This window comes from Onychomys torridus, chromosome 10 (genome assembly GCF_903995425.1).
Source record: "Onychomys torridus chromosome 10, mOncTor1.1, whole genome shotgun sequence".
NCBI classification, from domain to species: domain Eukaryota; kingdom Metazoa; phylum Chordata; class Mammalia; order Rodentia; family Cricetidae; genus Onychomys; species Onychomys torridus.
In genome coordinates this window covers 9,954,153-9,971,346 of record NC_050452.1, presented here as the reverse complement: position 1 = coordinate 9,971,346, position 17,194 = coordinate 9,954,153, and the positions used below count along the sequence as shown (strand labels likewise).

The window sequence follows — 17,194 nt, the reverse complement described above, 5'->3', positions numbered from 1 at the left end:
CTTCCTTAATACCTAACATAATAGACAGTTAATAGATATTTATTGAACTCATTCTTTTAATTATAACATTAAAGCATGGATTAGAAAACTTATTCCTACTCCATATTAGGTTTTTCCTTATTGCATTCATACTAGTTTTTTTATATAGATGTAATGGATTAGTAAATGAAATACAAATATTAGTAAATTAAAATATGTTTTCAGCCCTTTGTTAGATATTAGGGAACACAGTGATTGATAAGTGTGGCTATTAATAAGTCAAACTGTAAGAATGTGGTCGTCATGGATGCATATTAAATAATTTTTGAAATTTGGGATATATGATTAATTGTATATGATATACTTGTCTTCAGAGGTGGGATGATTATTGTCTGACTTATACATAGAGAAATATTTTTACTGTTTTGACTGGGTCTTGTTCTTCAGGAAGATAAGCAAGAAAGGGCATTTTAGGCCGAAGGATATCAAGTTAGTTAAGCCTAAGAAAATATAGAAGGTGATTTGTACTGCTAGAATGTAATGTATACACGGGGGGGGGGGGGCAATGATAGAGGTTTAAAGAGGCAAGTGGGGACAATCTGCCCTCCCTCCTCCTATCTCCCCAGTAAATGATGAAATTTAGAAGCTTTGTAGATTATTTGGTCTTATACTGAGTTCATGGATAGAAATCACTGAGAGTTTTAAACAGGGAAGGTAATAGATTGGTACCTCTGGCACAATACAGGTTTTCTCTGTGTGAGACAGGTATATTAGCAGGCAATTCCTGGAAACCAGAGGTAACTGCGGAGTTCAGTTGCTTAGTGCTGAGGAGGTGAAGAGAGAAGGTGCAGGAAGTCCTTAGGAAATCACTGTCTAGCTGGATGTGGATAGTGGGGTGGAACATTCATCGTGACTGAATTTGGGGTTCTAGATTTTTGTGTATTCTGAACATCATTTCTGAAGGGATTTTTAGCAGGAGAAAGAAGTTGAGAAAAACTGATACTTGACATTTTTAAAAACTGTTGGCTGGATGTGATGTATGATTGGATTCACTGATGCAGGCTTACAGCGATTCACACTGGTCAAGGCAAAAGCAGTTTTCTATCTTTATTCCTTTGTTATTTATTTACTTTTATAGATAGGAGCCCACTGTGTGGCCCAGGCTGCCTGTAGACTGGAATTACAAGCATGCTCTACCACTTCAGCTACATTTTTCTCTCTTTCTGTTTTGTTGTGTTTTAGGTTTGTTTATTTAATTTTGTATGTTTGCGTGTTTTTCTTGTGTTATGTGTGTGCACCACATGTGTTCCTGGCACCTGTGGAGATCAGAAGATGACATCTCACCCCTGGAACTGGACTTACAGATGGTTGTTAACTTCTGTGTGGGTGCTGGGAACCAAACTCAGGTCCTCTGCAAGAGCAGCAAGTGCTCTTGACTGCTGAGCATCTCCCCAGCCCCAGTTTTCTGTCTTACATGAGCATTTTAATTTGGTGAGAAATAGTGTTTGTGATTGAGATTTTTGCTTTTGCCTCTCATATTTAAGATCCAAGTTAATTTTGTTTAATGGTATTATAATGTTGTAAGAGCTAATGGATGTAGAGAAGATATTTAACTAATTGGGGACAATGCATTTTTTTTGATAGATTTTTATGAAACCAGATTTTGCCTTGGATGATTCCTTAACTTTTAATTCAGTTTTACCCTGGTCTCATTTTAATACTGCTGGTGGAAAAGGGAATCGTGATGCAGCTTCTTCCAAGTTGCTTCAAGAAAAGGTAATTTCTCACTGACTTTTTCCATACAGCAAACTTCATTCTGGTTAGGTGGTACTAAGTTCTAGAGTTCAGACTTCTATATTATGCTTCACCTTAGTTCTCGCCTCCTCTCTCTTCCCTTCCCAGCCCTCTCTCTCCCTTCTTTCTCTTTCCTGTTCCCTTCCTCTTGCTTTCTTTCTTGGTGTTGAGTTTGAACCTAGGGCTTCATCCATATTAGGTCACGAACTCTACCACTAACTACCTCTCCTACCCATTAAGTTCATTTTTGTTGCCAGTCATCGTTAATAATAACTCTGATTTTAACTGATGGATTAGTTAGTGGCATCTTAACTCAGTGGAATAAAGTTATGATTGTGAAAAGGAAAAGCTTACTGAGTGCTTCTTACCTAAAATAGAAGTTGGTGGAATTTTACTTTAAAAAACTTACTGTATGTGTATGAGATATGTGTGGAAGGATTGGTACATGGCACTGTGCAGGTGCAGAGGTCAGAGATCAACTCTGTGTTGTCAGTTCTCTCCTTCCCTTATGTGGGTTCTGGACATTTAACTCAAGTCCTCAGGCTTAGGTGGCAAGTGATTTTGCCATCTCTCCGGCCCTAAGTTGGTGGAATTGTAGTGGAGAGAATATACTAGTTAACAAATTGCTTTGCATTTATACCAAATAGTTCAGTTATCTATCAGCTAACTCTAACAGTGAACCAACTTTGTGAAGTGCTATTTTCTTCAATTTTCATATTGAAGATCATTGTTTTGAAGCAAAATGTTTTAGTTAGAATATGATATCCCTACCACACTGTATTTTTGCTTTATAAAGCCCAGTCTTTCGTATTTCATTGGTCAACAGTCCTCAGTTTTACTCTGCTGCTGTCTCTTCGGGTAAACATCTTGAGAGTGGTTTCTAATTTAGAACTCCAGGCCTATCAAGAATCTTGTAAGACCTGAGTGACTTAGCCTAGAGCCTCTAAAACAGACTAACCCTTAAGGACATTTATCTCATGCTTGTGGCGTTGCTTGGCCTCTGAAAGCCTCTCAAGAAGACTGTTCAGTCAGCTGGGTCCAGTTCTCCATAGGAATTGAGGAATAGACTAGGGAGCCTGAGCAGACTTGTGGGGAAGAACCATGTGTATTCCTTTACTCAAAACTGTAAATGGAAATAAGATCATTGTTTTTCCTTAGAAATTTCCACTTATGAAAATACATACAAGCATATATAATATGTGTATAAATATTCATACTGCTTATAAACAGTGGCTTATGATATATGTTGCCTTATTCCCAGACTGCACTTTCACATTTTAGAGTCTTATGCTCTGGTAGAATAATACCTTAAAAAAAAAAAAAAAAAAAAGCAAAACCAGAAAAACCCCACATTATTAATTATACATATACTTTAGGAGTATTTTAAAAATTCTTTCCCTTAGATCAGCTTAATAGGAAAGAAATTATTAAAGTATTAACTTTTGAAAAGAGTGAATTATTGGAGTATTGATGAATTCCAACTCTTTAAAACTCATAGTAAATTCTTTTCTCCTGAATATCTGAAGTAACTAAAGTGATGAAATTAAAAGCTTTTTAAGTCAGAGTCAGGTCTGTTGTCTTTACACTCCTTTTCATTCTGCTTTCTCGGAGTAGGAATGAGAGTTAAAGATAGCACTTCCTGTAGTGGAGCAGAGAGTTTCCCTGCTGACTTTAAAGCATACTGTGTCCTCTTTTGGGTTACCCAAGTGCTGGTCTTGGGCGTGGTGAGCTGCATGGAATGCAGCCATTGCCCTGTGTCTTCATTAAGAAGGTTTTTTCTTGGATGAGATGACCCAGTGGGCAAAGATGCAACTCCCCAGCCTGCCTGCCTGCAGTGGAGCACTGAGATCACATGGCGGAAGGAGAGGGATGAGGTCTACATTAGGCTGTGATGTGTGCACCTCTCTCCCACAAAATAAAATATATATACACCTTTTTGTTTTAAGACTTTCCTTAAAACAAATCGGGACTAGATATGTAGTTTGGTGGTAGAGTGAGCCTCCCATATATGAGGGCCTGGGTTTGATCTTCAGCACTGCAGGAGATGGGGGAAGTACACTGTACATAGGAACAAAGTTGTTTTTCTTTTCTTTTTAGCTTATCTTTAAAATTACAGACTTATTATTAACAGTCCAGAGATTGGCAACATCATATAAGGCATAAGTGAGGGTTATCTGTTCATCATTTGCCATTCTGAGATTCGAGTCCGCTTGAGCATATAAATGTGTTTTACTCTGTGTGTGTTCATGCTGCTTTTTCAGTATGTGAGTAGCTGTATTGAAGATGGGGAGAAAAAGGGTATGAGCTCAAGACAAACTATAAAATTCCTTAATTTGTAACCCATTAGATGTTAAAAAGATTAAGGAAATGACCATTATTGAAAATAATACCTTCTAATCATTTAAATCATAGCTACTGAAAGTTCATTAATCCTTTTAATAGTATGAAGTTCAGAAATAGTGCCTAGTTACAAAATCTGAAAGTAACAACTAAAAGAAATGGAGATACTGTAGTTAAAAAAAAAAAAAAAAAAAAGAGCCATAATCTCTTAGAAAGAAAGGAAAGAAAAGGTAGCCCTGTGGTTCAGTAGACGTGTATTGGACTGATAGTGACGGAAGCAATCCATTTCAGAGTTCCAGATGAAATTTAGAAAGCATATCAAATATACAACAGTAAGAGTTAGCCTTTGCAGTATTATAGTATACATGAGCTAATTACTTAAGGCATTAACACTCTTCTAAGAGTATAAGACATTGGAGTAAAAATTTCAAATAGATAAAAGAATTATTTTAGAAATATAAAATAAGCAGCCTTGAAGAAAGCATCAAAATGAATCGTTGTATGTAATATGTGACTCAACAGTCGGTCTACTACCATTTTGAAACAGTGCGTGCAGGGTGAAGAGCTGAGTGACAGACATGGGTTTCTATTTTATTTTCGGCACTTGCTAACCATGTGACTATATTCAGGTTATTTAATTCTGCATTTTCTCATTTGTAAAACAAGAATGCTAATTATAGCTGAAGCTTGTTACAATTAGAAAACATACATGCATGTGAAATAGATGTGACAGTATACAGAAGAAAAAGCTCAGTGTAAACTATAGCCATCTACTTAGATAAATGATGTATGATGTTGATGGGGGCCAAGGAGATAATTTTCTCTGAAATCTTAGAACTCAAACTACCATTAACCCCCCGAGCTTGCTGTGAGAAGTAGATAGTATTTAAAGGGTAGCTGTGCCTGGAAAGGAAGAAGCAGCAAGGAAACTTCTATTCTTTGCTCTCACATTTACCTGTCTTTGGGCTGCACTTTCTGATTCCCATTTTGTGTGCAGATTCCAAGGGTCCCATAATCCAACAATTCACACAGTAGAACTTAATACTTGCAGAAACATTTTTACCATTTTCAGAAAGTATTTGGATAGTCAAGAATGATATACTTAAGACATATCTGATTTTTCTCTTCCCTTTGAAGCTGAGCCATTATCTGGATATTGTGGAAGTAAACATTGCTCACCAGATCTCTCTACGTTCGGAAGCATTTTTTCATGCAATGACCTCTCAACATGAATTGCAGGACTACCTCAAGAAAACTTCCCAGGCCGTAAAAATGCTTCGAGATAAAATTGCACAGATTGATAAAGTTATGTGTGAAGGATCACTACATGTTTTAAGACTGGCACTTACCAGAAACAATTGTGTTAAAGTATACAATAAACTGAAGTTAATGGCCACTGTGCACCAAACTCAGCCTACAGTGCAGGTGTTATTATCTACTTCTGAATTTGTTGGCGCATTGGACTTGATAGCGACAACCCAGGAGGTTCTGCAGCAGGAGCTTCAAGGCGTTCACAGCTTCCGGTATGTCTGTTAGTAAACCATTAGAAGTAATGCCAGAGATGTCCCAAGGGCAAATGTTTATATGCAGTGTTAACAGTGTAGATGTAGTCAAAGTCTTCCAGATTGATTGGCTTGGTACTGTTATGATTATGTTACTTATATTAACAAAACAAAAACAAAGTAGTAGTAGTGATATTTTAGTACAGAAGCTAACTTCAAATTCTAGTAAATGGAATAAATAATTTGAAAATAGCACTTTGTAAGCAGACTGCTTTAAATTATTTAGAATGATTTTTGTAGGCTCATGACACGGCTCAGGGGTAAAGGCGCTTGCCTCCAAGCCCAGTGACTTGACCTCCACACGTGTTGTCACAAACACACAAACATATACAACAATCTTTTTAAAGGGTTTACATTGAAGACTTTTTAAGATTTCTGATTTTCAGTTTGTGTCTTGAATTTCAAAGAATCCCAAATAGTGCTTGAAAAAAACAAACAAACAAAAACAAATAAAACCTGTCCATCCTGAGACTACCTTTATCAAAACAAAACCAAAACTGGGCTGGGGAGATTGCTCAGTTGGAGAAGTGCTTGCTAAGAAACTCTGAGGACCCAAATTAGTTCTCTAGAAAACACATTTTAAAAAATTGGTAAGGGTAATAGATGCAGAAACTGGAAGATCTCTGGGACTCATTGGCTATCCAGCCTAGTCTACTTGGCAAGTTCCAGACTAATGAGAGATTGTCTCAAAAATCAAGGTAGACGGTGCTTGAGGAGTACCACCCTTGCTTGACCTCTCTCTCTCTCTCTCTCTCTCTCTCTCTCTCTCTCTCTCTCTCTCTCTCTCTCTCTCTCTCACACACACACACACACACACACACACACACACACACACTCTCTCACACCCCTCTGAAACGGGGTGGTTTTGGGCTGCAGGGGTTTGTTGTTCATGGTTAGAACACTTGCTTTCCCTGTGAGTTTTATCTTCAGAACCACCAACACAAAAAGAAACAAAGCTAATTTGACTTTAAAATTACGCATAAAATACTTTCAAGATTGTAGTTGTGGATATTTTATGTGAAATTGTATTATTTATAGACCAGTTGAAGCCAGCAAAATTTCATTACACTAAGCAGGTGTTGGTGTTCTTATAGAAGTTCTTATCTTGTGCAGATCCATTCAGAATAAGAGGTTCCAGCTGTAGTCTTACAGATGTACTCTGTAGGTTAATAGAGATGTAATATCTTCTAGGAGAGTTAGAGTCAAAATAAGCTCATTTTAATTGAATTACAAGTTCTCATTAACTAAGATTATATATATGGAATGTTTAGATAGCACTTTAGAATTTGTACAAAATTGAATTAAGTCATTGATTCATTCATTCATTAAAGAAATGACAGTGAGCACTTAGGAATTCAGGCTGACTATGAGAGTTTTGAGTCATGAACAGAGCAGCGTGTGTTCTGTTGTGGGGAGGGGCTAAGCACATGACCTGGTGGCAGTTAGGGTACATCCAACACAGTGTGATTGTGTACAGATTGCTGTGGGACTCCAACGCTAGGAACATAACCCAGATTTTGTTAGTTGCAGAAATGGTTACAGGCTAAGTCACAAAGCTTTTTGAAAGGCTGTTAAAAGCTGTTGTTGAAAGTCCTCTCCTTAAAATTATACCTGTACATAAAATTTTGGATGATTTATGGGCCTTTGAAGTTTACTGCAGGTTTTCCTGCATGGAGCCCCAAGTGACTAAATGATTTCTAATTTTCTCACTTCTGAATTATTTTCAATTTGTGTGATATTTTAAATGTGTAATTGATTTTATCATTGCTTTACAAAAATAGACTTAAATGAAAATGACAAGCTCTCAGTTTCACTTTTTGTTTATCACATGGTAGTCATGATATTGACACCAATATTGTCTGGCTAGCACAGAACTGAGAAATAGAATTAAAGATTGAATACTTGCTCACTGAGTTCACATTCTAAACCGGTTCTAGTTTTTACCGCAAAGGTCTTACAGTTTCATTTGATACATACGTTTGTTTGTGATCGATAATATTGATGAAGACTGTAGTTACCCAAAGGTGTCTGGAAAAAAATCTAAGACTGGAGTTGGATGTTTATTAGTGATTTATGATTTATTGCATTGGAGAATCCAAGCTTACATTTATTTAACTACTTACTACTTATTTTGTTCTTGGGGGTCAAACCCATTGTTTTGTCATGCTGGGCAGTGATCCACAAGTGAGTGCCCTAACTCCTCGGATGTTGCTCTTGTCTCATTTTGCTGAGATGTCTGTTGTTAATTTCTTTAGAACCTGTACATGTAAAGGATATTTGTCTGTAAACATGTCTGTAAAGCTGCCTATAACCTGTCAGTTCCCTTATGGTTATAACTGTGTAAAAGTTTGGTATCAGAATTTGAGTTTAATTTATACTTTGGATAAGCATCTTCATATGCAAGTTATTTCAAAAATAAAAGAACTCTAAAAGAAAATATCTTTCAAATCCTGATTCATACTTGAAGTAATTTGAGACTGAGTTTTGGTAGTTGAGAAATTTTACTTTGTATTTTAAATTTCTGGCAAGTTCTATTTGATGGATTTATATTTTTACTATAAGATTGTTAAATATCAATGTTATTTTCTTGTAAAGCTTCATTGATATTTTAATGCCATTTAATTTTATTTGAAAATGTAATTAATTTTGGATTCTTTATGTCTTTTGTCTAATCAATTAGGAAATGTACACTCCAGGTTTCTTTTTTATATAAGCATTGTTGGTAAAAAGCTGTTCTTTTTAAGTCTAAGAACTTTCTGTTTGAATTTCACCTGCTTCCCACTCTCCCGTGCCGTGGTCATATTTCAGTCACCTTTTTATGGGGCGTGGCGTAGAAAAGCCCTTCATCTCTTTCTTGGTAGAAGAACCAGGGGGTCACTGTTGGGTTAAATTGTTGGTGGTCTTCTGTGTTTACAGATGCCAGTCTAGGTTTTACATCAGCCTGTAATCTTTGCCTTGCATTTCAAGGGGGCTTTTATTTCAAACTTCCAATAGTCTTATTACCAAAAATACCTATTTAAAAAAAAAGAATTCAAATACTGTCATTTGTGTGTCATTTTCTGTATGTTTTTCTAGTCAGTGATAGAAAATAATGCTTATGTGTATTTTCTTTTTTCTCATTTCAGAGCTATTGACCTAAAAAATTTCTGTATAAGCTTTTCTTTGACTTGTAAATCTCAGAATGCTTCATTTATGTCCTCTAGTGACATCTTCCCGCAGCTTACTGTGCTTTATTATCTGTCACATGTGCCTTTTAAAGTCTTCTGTTAGGCTTTAAGAGCTGCATCACACACATCTTAATACACACTTGTGAAACCTATGGATTATCTACCATATTACCCAAAAAAAGTACATTTTTGTTCTTGATATAGTCTTTCTCTGTCTATTTACCATTCTGTAATCATTGGGTTACGGTAATTGTAATTATTTAAAATTAGTTGTTCATTACTATTTGTAGTAGATACTGTGAGTCTCAATCCTGGCTGCATAATAGGCTCCCGAAAGAGCTTTAAAGATAGGCATGCCATACCCGTTGAAGCCAAGTAAGCTATACTTCCAGAAGGGAAGGCTCTGTATGTTTTCAAAGCTCTCTGAAAATCTCTAATGCGGGCCAGAATTGAGATGCTAAATAGAACCACGACTGGATTCTCTAAAATTTAGATCTTATAATTCAAGTGCTTACATCTTCCTATGTAAATTATTTTTCTTTTTTTAAACAACAATTTTAACCACAGCATCTTCCTTTTCTGATTCCTTCTCTGAGCCTAAAGAGTAATTTATTCAGATGAAAATTTTGGTTCATGCCAAATTCCTACAATGATTGTTTTATATATTTATTGGTTTTTGTAATTAAAAATAATAATTTTTACCATTTAAAATTATTGTGATACTGGACAATTTTAATTATAATACATACATTTTCACCATCACGCATGAAAAGAAATTCTGATCTTAGCAATAAAAGTAGTCATTGAAGTAATACATATAATTTTTGCTGTGTTATTAATTTAGAGGTATTATTAAAGTTAACAGTATTCAAATTCTTACATAGACATTCTATAAAAGTCTCAGTATGGGCCTAAGAATGCATTTAATATTGACAGGCCACAGCTTTTTTTTCTTCTTTTTTATAGAAAGGCCTTAATTACTTTGACATCTAGGGCTGTGTTTGCTTTTTTTTTTTTTTTTTTTTTTTTTTTAATTGTAAAGGTTTGTAGAAACTGAGAACATTTATTGAGTTCATTAGTATTCTGAACCAAGGTGGTGAATGCATTGGATGAGCTGTTCGGTCTTCTGCTACAGAAGCCATGAGATTCCACGGGTACTGAAAATGAGGTTTAGGCACCTTAAATAATTTGTTTCAGGTCACATAGCTAGTTACAAAGCAGTAGAAGGGAGACTCAGACATCTCCTCAGAGCTTGGAACTTGCTTAATTTATTTGAATGAGCATCTTACTGGACCCCAGATAACTCTGAACACCAAACTGATTTTGTGATGATATACGTACTGAAATTATAGGCAGTGATGCTAGTTTTACTGGGCAAGAAACTACCATAGTAACTAATTTTCAGGTAAAAATTAATGAAATTAGTTTGTTTTCTAGTTATAAGCCAGCCTGCCTGCCTGCCTGCTGGCCTGCCCTCCCTCCTTCCTCCCTCCCTTCCCTAATCACTTAAGAGGTGGCAGCATCCAGAGTTAATTATGGGTTTCAGCATTCTGTGGTTTCATCGATAAGAGGCCACCTATGATTTCATTTAAGGACTTTATATTACTGGTTTCATCAAGATATTCAGCATACTATTTGATCCTATAATCCTATATAATCTGCAATTTAGTTTCCAAACATTAGAATAAGAAAACATGCACAATTTATGCTTTGAGATAAAGCCAAGAGATTTTACTGTTTTGATAAAATGAGATCTTCTGTAGACTGTATTATTAAACACGTTTCTCTGACACACATAGCACGAAGGTCACTGTATGCACATACATCTTAGTAGAAAGTCCAAATTAACATATAAGTTCAGCCATATCTACGTAGAAAGTGTTGTAATTGTTCCAACTTACTTTAGTTGGATATATTGATTTAGTGCTTTTTCAGAAAGTGATATTACCGCTTCATTCTTTTCTTTTTTTCTTGTGCTTATAAAGGAATGGAGCCAGTAGAATGAATGAACACACATGCACTCACATATAGTGAGGGGGAGGCATCTATTAGTGAGGTTTACAGGTTGTGGTCCAGAGAGCCCAGCAATGGCTGTCTTCAGGTCAGGGTCAGTTCACACACAGTCGCCAGTCACCGTATCCAGCTGGAGTGCAGGGAGACCCTGAAGAAGTGGGTTCTAACACAGGTGAAGGAGTGCCTCAGCGGCAGGATGATGAACTTGCCAGTGAGAGTGAGGGCAAGCAGGCAAAAGGTAAAAGCTGCCTTCTCCTGTGTCTTTTTATGTGGGCTGCCACCAGAAGCTGTGGCCCAGATTTAGGGTGTGTCTTCCCACCTTAAATGATCTGGTTAAGAAAATCTCTCACTAGTGTGCCCAGCTGCTTGGATTTCAGTTGATTACAGATACAGTCAAGTTGACAGCCAAGATTAGCCATCACAATATTGTATTTGTATTGTATTTTAGTAGATTTGTTACCACTCTAAAGAGATTGTTAAAATACATACTTTATTTTGAGACATGGTCTCAGGGTAGCCCAGGCTGGCCTGGAACTGACTGTGTAGATCAGGTTGGTCATAAATCCAAAAAGATCTGTCTGCCTCTGCCTTCCCAGTGTGCCTCCATGTCCAGCCCAAGGCTACATACTTGTTAAATGAACTGCTTAGACAAATCTTTGTGTTTTTATGCATAACAAATATTATTTGATAACATTAAAGTTTATATCTGCTTCTTATCTGTATTTAAGGATGCACAAAGTTGAAGCTACTCAAGTTATTTTAAGACTATCTGAGGCCAAGCAGTGGTGGTGCACGCCTTTAATCACAGCACTTGGGAAGCAGAGGCAGGTGGATCTCTTGAGTTCAAGGCCATGCTGATCTACAGAGCTAGTTCCAGAACAGCCAGGGCTACACAGAGAAACGTTGTTTCTAAAAACCAAAATAAAATAAAGACTGAGAGCCTTATTAAGATGTTAGGCTTAAATTGACAGATTTTTTTTTTTATTATTTTAATGAACAGATATTAGTAGGTGCATTCATACAAACTTGACACCAGAGTTTTTTTTGTGGGATTTGTTGAAGACTATTACACTCAGAGTTAACATATACTTGAGTATTGGCTTCTAATCTGCATTAAAAGAGAATCTATAATCTTCATAAAAACTACTTGAAGAGCATGTACATTTCTATCGTGCCTTATATTAAAAAAAAAAATAAATCAAAGCTGGGTGGTGATGGCGCACTCATTTAATCCCAGCACTTGGGAGTCAGAGGCAGGCTGATCTCTGAGTTCAAGGCCAGCCTGGTGTACTGATCAAGTTCCAGGACAGCCAGGGCTACACAGAGAAACCCTGTCTTGAAAAAACAAAGAAATGAAAGCCGCCGCCACCAAAGGTGAGGGAAATGAGAAGGATAGGAACATAACTGGATATGACCGACCCATGCACTGTCAGTTCAGGGCCAGCCTTTGTTCTTTGCAACTCTCCCCAGACCCCTGAAACATTTTAAGTTAGAAATACTTTGTTTCAGCTAGAAATATTTAAAAGATGAGATTTAAAAAAACAACTCCATGTCACTGATATCTTCAGATAGCTAGTTGTTGATGACATATCTTTGATTATCCCCAGTTTTAATACTATGTTTGTTGCAATATATAATTGTCCAAATAATAACTGTAAAATAGAACTGTCCAGATAATATGTGACTGGCTTATATGTTCCAAACACCTTTCGACATTTGCTTTATTCTTTTTCTTTTCTCCTTTTCAAAGTATTTGAGAACTGCATCCTCATGTTCCAGTGTTCTCGTGTCATCTGTCTTTTCTGTAATTGGAAATGGTTAGATTTTCTTGCAGGAGCACCGAATTTGGAGCAGTGTGTACGTTAGTGAGTACGTATGCAGTTGTCCCTCGCAATACCCTGAGCAGTACTGCTATTGTGTATTAGCTGGTCTTTTCCCCCATTATCAATTAGGTCGATCCTTTGAAAACACAGCTTTTGAACTGTGACAGTAAGAAAGTCTGAACCAGTAGAGCCTAAAAATATTTTTAAAATTTAGAAACAGTATGTCACAAATGCATAAAATATATGTAGGCAGTCTATTTTTTATTTCCTATCGTAAAGCACACACCTATCAGAAGTAAAGTGTGTCAGAACTTAACTGGTGGTACGGAACCGCATGACCCCTCACAGTAGGGATGTGACCCAAGACGGCAGCGTTAAATGCTCAGCGGATTGCACTCCGGGCTGCACTGCGGTCACTGCACAAGACTTGGTGTTGCTGTCACCATGCCAGCAGTGACTCCCCAGCACGTCGCTTGTCACAGTGGAAAGAAACTTTGAGCTGCTGGGTTACAGAGTGGGTGAAAGCCAGCCTGGACAAATGAGTGAGAACCGTCTCAGAAGACAAAAGGATCGGTGGGGAGCTAGCTCCCAGCTGGGGCCTGCCTTGTCTGCGGCATGCCCCAGAGCCTGTGTTCAAGCTCCAGTAGTGCAAAGCGGGAGAAAAAACAACCTTTCACGCTTCTTATGTGTCTCACAATACACACTACATCACAACATACAAAGTATGTGTTCAGACTTACGTTGCAGGTATGGCGTCCGGTCATCAGCAGGCTATTAGTACTTAAGTTTTGGAGGAGTCAACGAAACAAATGGATTTTTTGTTTTCCCTGATATGTGGGCGTAAGGAGATACCTCTAATCCCCGAACTGCTTGGTAGGCCGCCACATCTGGTTAGTCTGAAGCAGCTTCTATGAGGAAAGGTGGAATAAACTCCAGACAGTTTGTCTTTAGCTAGCATTGTGAGATGATGAATTGGGAACCCAGTATTCCCAAAGACAACTGCTAAGCCGTTCTTAAAAAAATTCTTACACTAAGTACATGGATTTAGATTTATATGCAGTTGATATTTTTTAAGTCTTTAAAAAAAAGCCTTTTGCTATTTTTATTTTTGTAGATATTTAGATTGATGTTTTATGGGTGATTCTACCAGTTCATTCTTGAGTCCTTTTAATGAGTCCATGAGAAATAGCTTGGTAACCTGTATTCTTTGTGCTATGACACCTATGTTTACACATTTTCTGCCCTGGACTGTAAGCTGTCATTTCTTTAGGGATTTTCCCTTTTAAAAAGAAATTTAAACTGTATTTATTATTTGTGTGTGCATGCCTATAGCTTCAGGAGTCACTCTCCTGCCTGTTGAGACAAGGTCTTGTTTTGCTGTGCTGTATACTCCTGGCTAGTGAGCCCAGAGCTCTGAGCATCGACACGGTCTTTCACCCTCTATTGGAGTATTGAGATCACAGAGGCACAGCAAGGCAGCTGGCCTTTGTGCGTGGGTTCAAGTTATTGAATGTAGACCATTTTGCTTGTGTGACAAGTGATTTTACCTGCAGAGTTATCTCATCAGTATAGGATCCTGTTTCTTTTGGTACAAGGTTGTGTTTAGAAATCCTGGCTACGCCAGTAGGATTTGCTGAAGGAGGCGGAGGGTCACGAATTTGAGGCCAGCCAAATTAAAAACAGAAAGAAATCCTAGCTACTAGATTGATTGATTGTATGCTTTTGTAGTGGATAGAGCTAGAAAATGACTTTCCTCTTTAATTTTGCCTTTTGAATTATTTTACATAATTTAAATTTATTTGTTGGTATTAGATTGTGCCCAGGGCCTCATTATGTGCTAAGCATTCACTCTACAACTGAGCTATGCCTCGGCCTCTAATTTTCCTTTTAAGAAAAAGCTGTGAGCCCTCTGCTGATACTTCCCGTTCACATCGATGCCTGTTGTATGATTTTATTATCTCGCTTGACCAGGCTGAAAAGGTGATTCTTAGACACCAACACCATTTCTCATTTGTTTTTAGCACACAATATGCTCGCAGAAATAGCAGTATTATTTTGATAGTCCTTCCCCACCCTTACCTGTGGGTATACTCCAAGACCCTCAGGAGATGCCAGGTGCCTAAAGCACAGACTGTACCAAACCCTTCGTAAACTTTCCCCTAGGATGCCTTGTGGTAAGGTTGGGCACGGTCAAAATTGGACAATGACTGACAATTGTAATACTATTCTGCCAAAGTATAGTTAATGATGATGAAGTGTATAGTCCTTGGTTAAGACTGTGTTATGATTTATCCAGTTAGATCCTCGTTTGTCAGTATTTGGATTATTTCATTTTCCCTTTTTGAGACAGAATCTCAGTGCATCGCTCAGGCTTGAACTCGGTTCTCTTGCCTCAGCCTCCTGACTGCTGGGGAGACAGGTGTGCTTCCATGTCAGCTTCTACTTCCTTAGCTACAGCAGTGCAACATGTCTGTTTGTATATCATATCATTATCACCATTATTATTTTTAACTTTTGCCAGCACAACTGTGATTCCGATTCTAAAAAGTGATTCCTAGGTCAAAGGAGAAATTGCTTAAGAAGTTGTTAGGTTCTGGCAGTGTTTGAGTTTGTGCTGGTGTGAGATGTTGGTGCCATTTATGAGACGTTTATTAGTCCTCTTATTAAGTGTAAGAAGTATTTTCATATTGCAAGATACAAATAAACCCCTTATTGTATTTGTCAGGTTTGTTTCAAAATTATCCTACCACTGTCTTTATAAAGATAACTGCGGACACTAAGGTCCTCTTTTTCAAGTAAATGCAGTGAAATAGTTGTACTAAATTAATAATAAATGAGAAATTAAGTTTAAAATGTTAAAAATCATCCCCAAAGGTAGACGTATTTATTTTTTGTTTATTTAGGTAGATGGGTCTTGTCCTCACTGTCCTGCCTTGCAGCCCACCTGAAACTGGAGTTAGAGATGCCCGGTTGGCTCCATGAAGGCTCTGGGGACTGAACTCGTATCTTGTATATTGTGGAACAGCGAGGGCTTTAAGGATTGGTAGTTCCTGAACTCAGTGACCTGAGGGCTGATGGACAGTAACTCAAATCTATCCCGACAGGTTAAGTTGAGTCGCTCTGTTCCTATGGCCATTTAGATGGCTTAATTAAAAAAAAAGCATAGGGCTGTCAAATATTAGGGCTCAAATTTGCTGAATAAATGAGTGTCCAGGGAGCCACCACCACCGAGAGCCACTAGATGGTTAATGATAAAGGAATAGGAGTAGCTGGTAGTTTATCCATAAAAAGCAGCCATAACATTTATCAAGTAAGGGTTTTTCTACAAGGTTTTTTTAAAAACTGTTTAGTGTTTAAAGGTTAAAAACAAAGAATTCTGGAAATGAAGTGACATTATGACAGTGACTTTGCTGTTAACAGGGCTTCGTTTTACTAAACATTTTGTTGAGTAAGTACTGCTTATTCTCTTAAAGTAGAATGAGTTTATGGCTCTAAGTGGATATCTATAATGTTTTTCTCTTCTTTTGATAGGCATTTGGGGTCGCAACTTTGTGAATTAGAAAAGCTGATTGATAAAATGATGATTGCAGAATTTTCTACTTACTCTCAGAGTGACTTAAATAGACCACTGGATGGTGACTCCCAAGTTTTAGAAGAGGTATGTGTTTGAACTGTGCAGTCCAGTGATTGTCTTTGCTTAGTCTTGCTTCCTTCACAGCTTCAGTTTGTAACACAAGCAAGATCACCTCAGATTCTGATGTCTGTCAGACTTGTGAGGCCCTGTGCTAGCTGTATGTCTGTAATAAGCATCATAAATGTTAGTATCCTGAGAAGTAGACCGTGGAGTAATGTGGCCTACTTAGGAAAAGGCGTTAAAGTGAGGTCTTTAAAAGTTAACAAACCAAGTTCCAATAGAGAATGGGATGACCGACTTAATTTCTATTCCATGAGCAGCACATGAGCACTGGGGCTTATCGTCTGTAAAGTGATGGTTATGTGATAATATGTTAATCATTCAAATGTACTGACCACCTGTTCTGAACATGTTTTATTTGTACGTGCATGTACATATACCCTGGCTGTACTGACTGGTAGTTTTGCAGTGCAGATCATTGCTAAGAACTACCAGGAAGAAAAGACTCTGAAGTCCCTGGCTCATAGTGACCTAAAGAGGTGTGCATGTTAGCAGTGGGCGTCCCACTCAGAGCCCAGACTGGCGTCAGTCTTCTGGGCCACAGGGACTCTTGACCGGTTATCAGTGTCTGTGGATATCGTCTAACTGGAAATGAGGACAAAGGACCTGTTAGTACTGTGCCGTCCTTCAGCCACTTCATCTCGTCCGTTGTGGTAGAACAGGATTTCCCTGTGGGAGAACACAGACCACAAAAACCTGATGGAAGATTGCTGTGGGAGTGGTGACGTCACCCTTCTGGAAGCACCACACTGTGCGCAGGCAGAAATCTGAGGGTCTGACATAACCCTTTTGATAAATGTTTCTACTTTTAAGTTAAAATTC

The 17,194-nt window shown here is 37.7% G+C and overlaps 1 protein-coding gene across 1 annotated transcript in view; it reads left to right on the top strand.

Annotated features, from left to right (window-relative positions):
* Vps54 (VPS54 subunit of GARP complex) overlaps positions 1-17,194 on the top strand; it is a 91,373-nt gene that overhangs the window by 32,374 nt on the left and 41,805 nt on the right. The window contains exons 6-8 of the mRNA XM_036201333.1: positions 1,624-1,755; positions 5,251-5,636; positions 16,210-16,336. Of these exons, the coding sequence (XP_036057226.1) occupies positions 1,624-1,755; positions 5,251-5,636; positions 16,210-16,336 (645 nt within the window). The remainder of the gene's footprint in view (positions 1-1,623; positions 1,756-5,250; positions 5,637-16,209; positions 16,337-17,194) is intronic.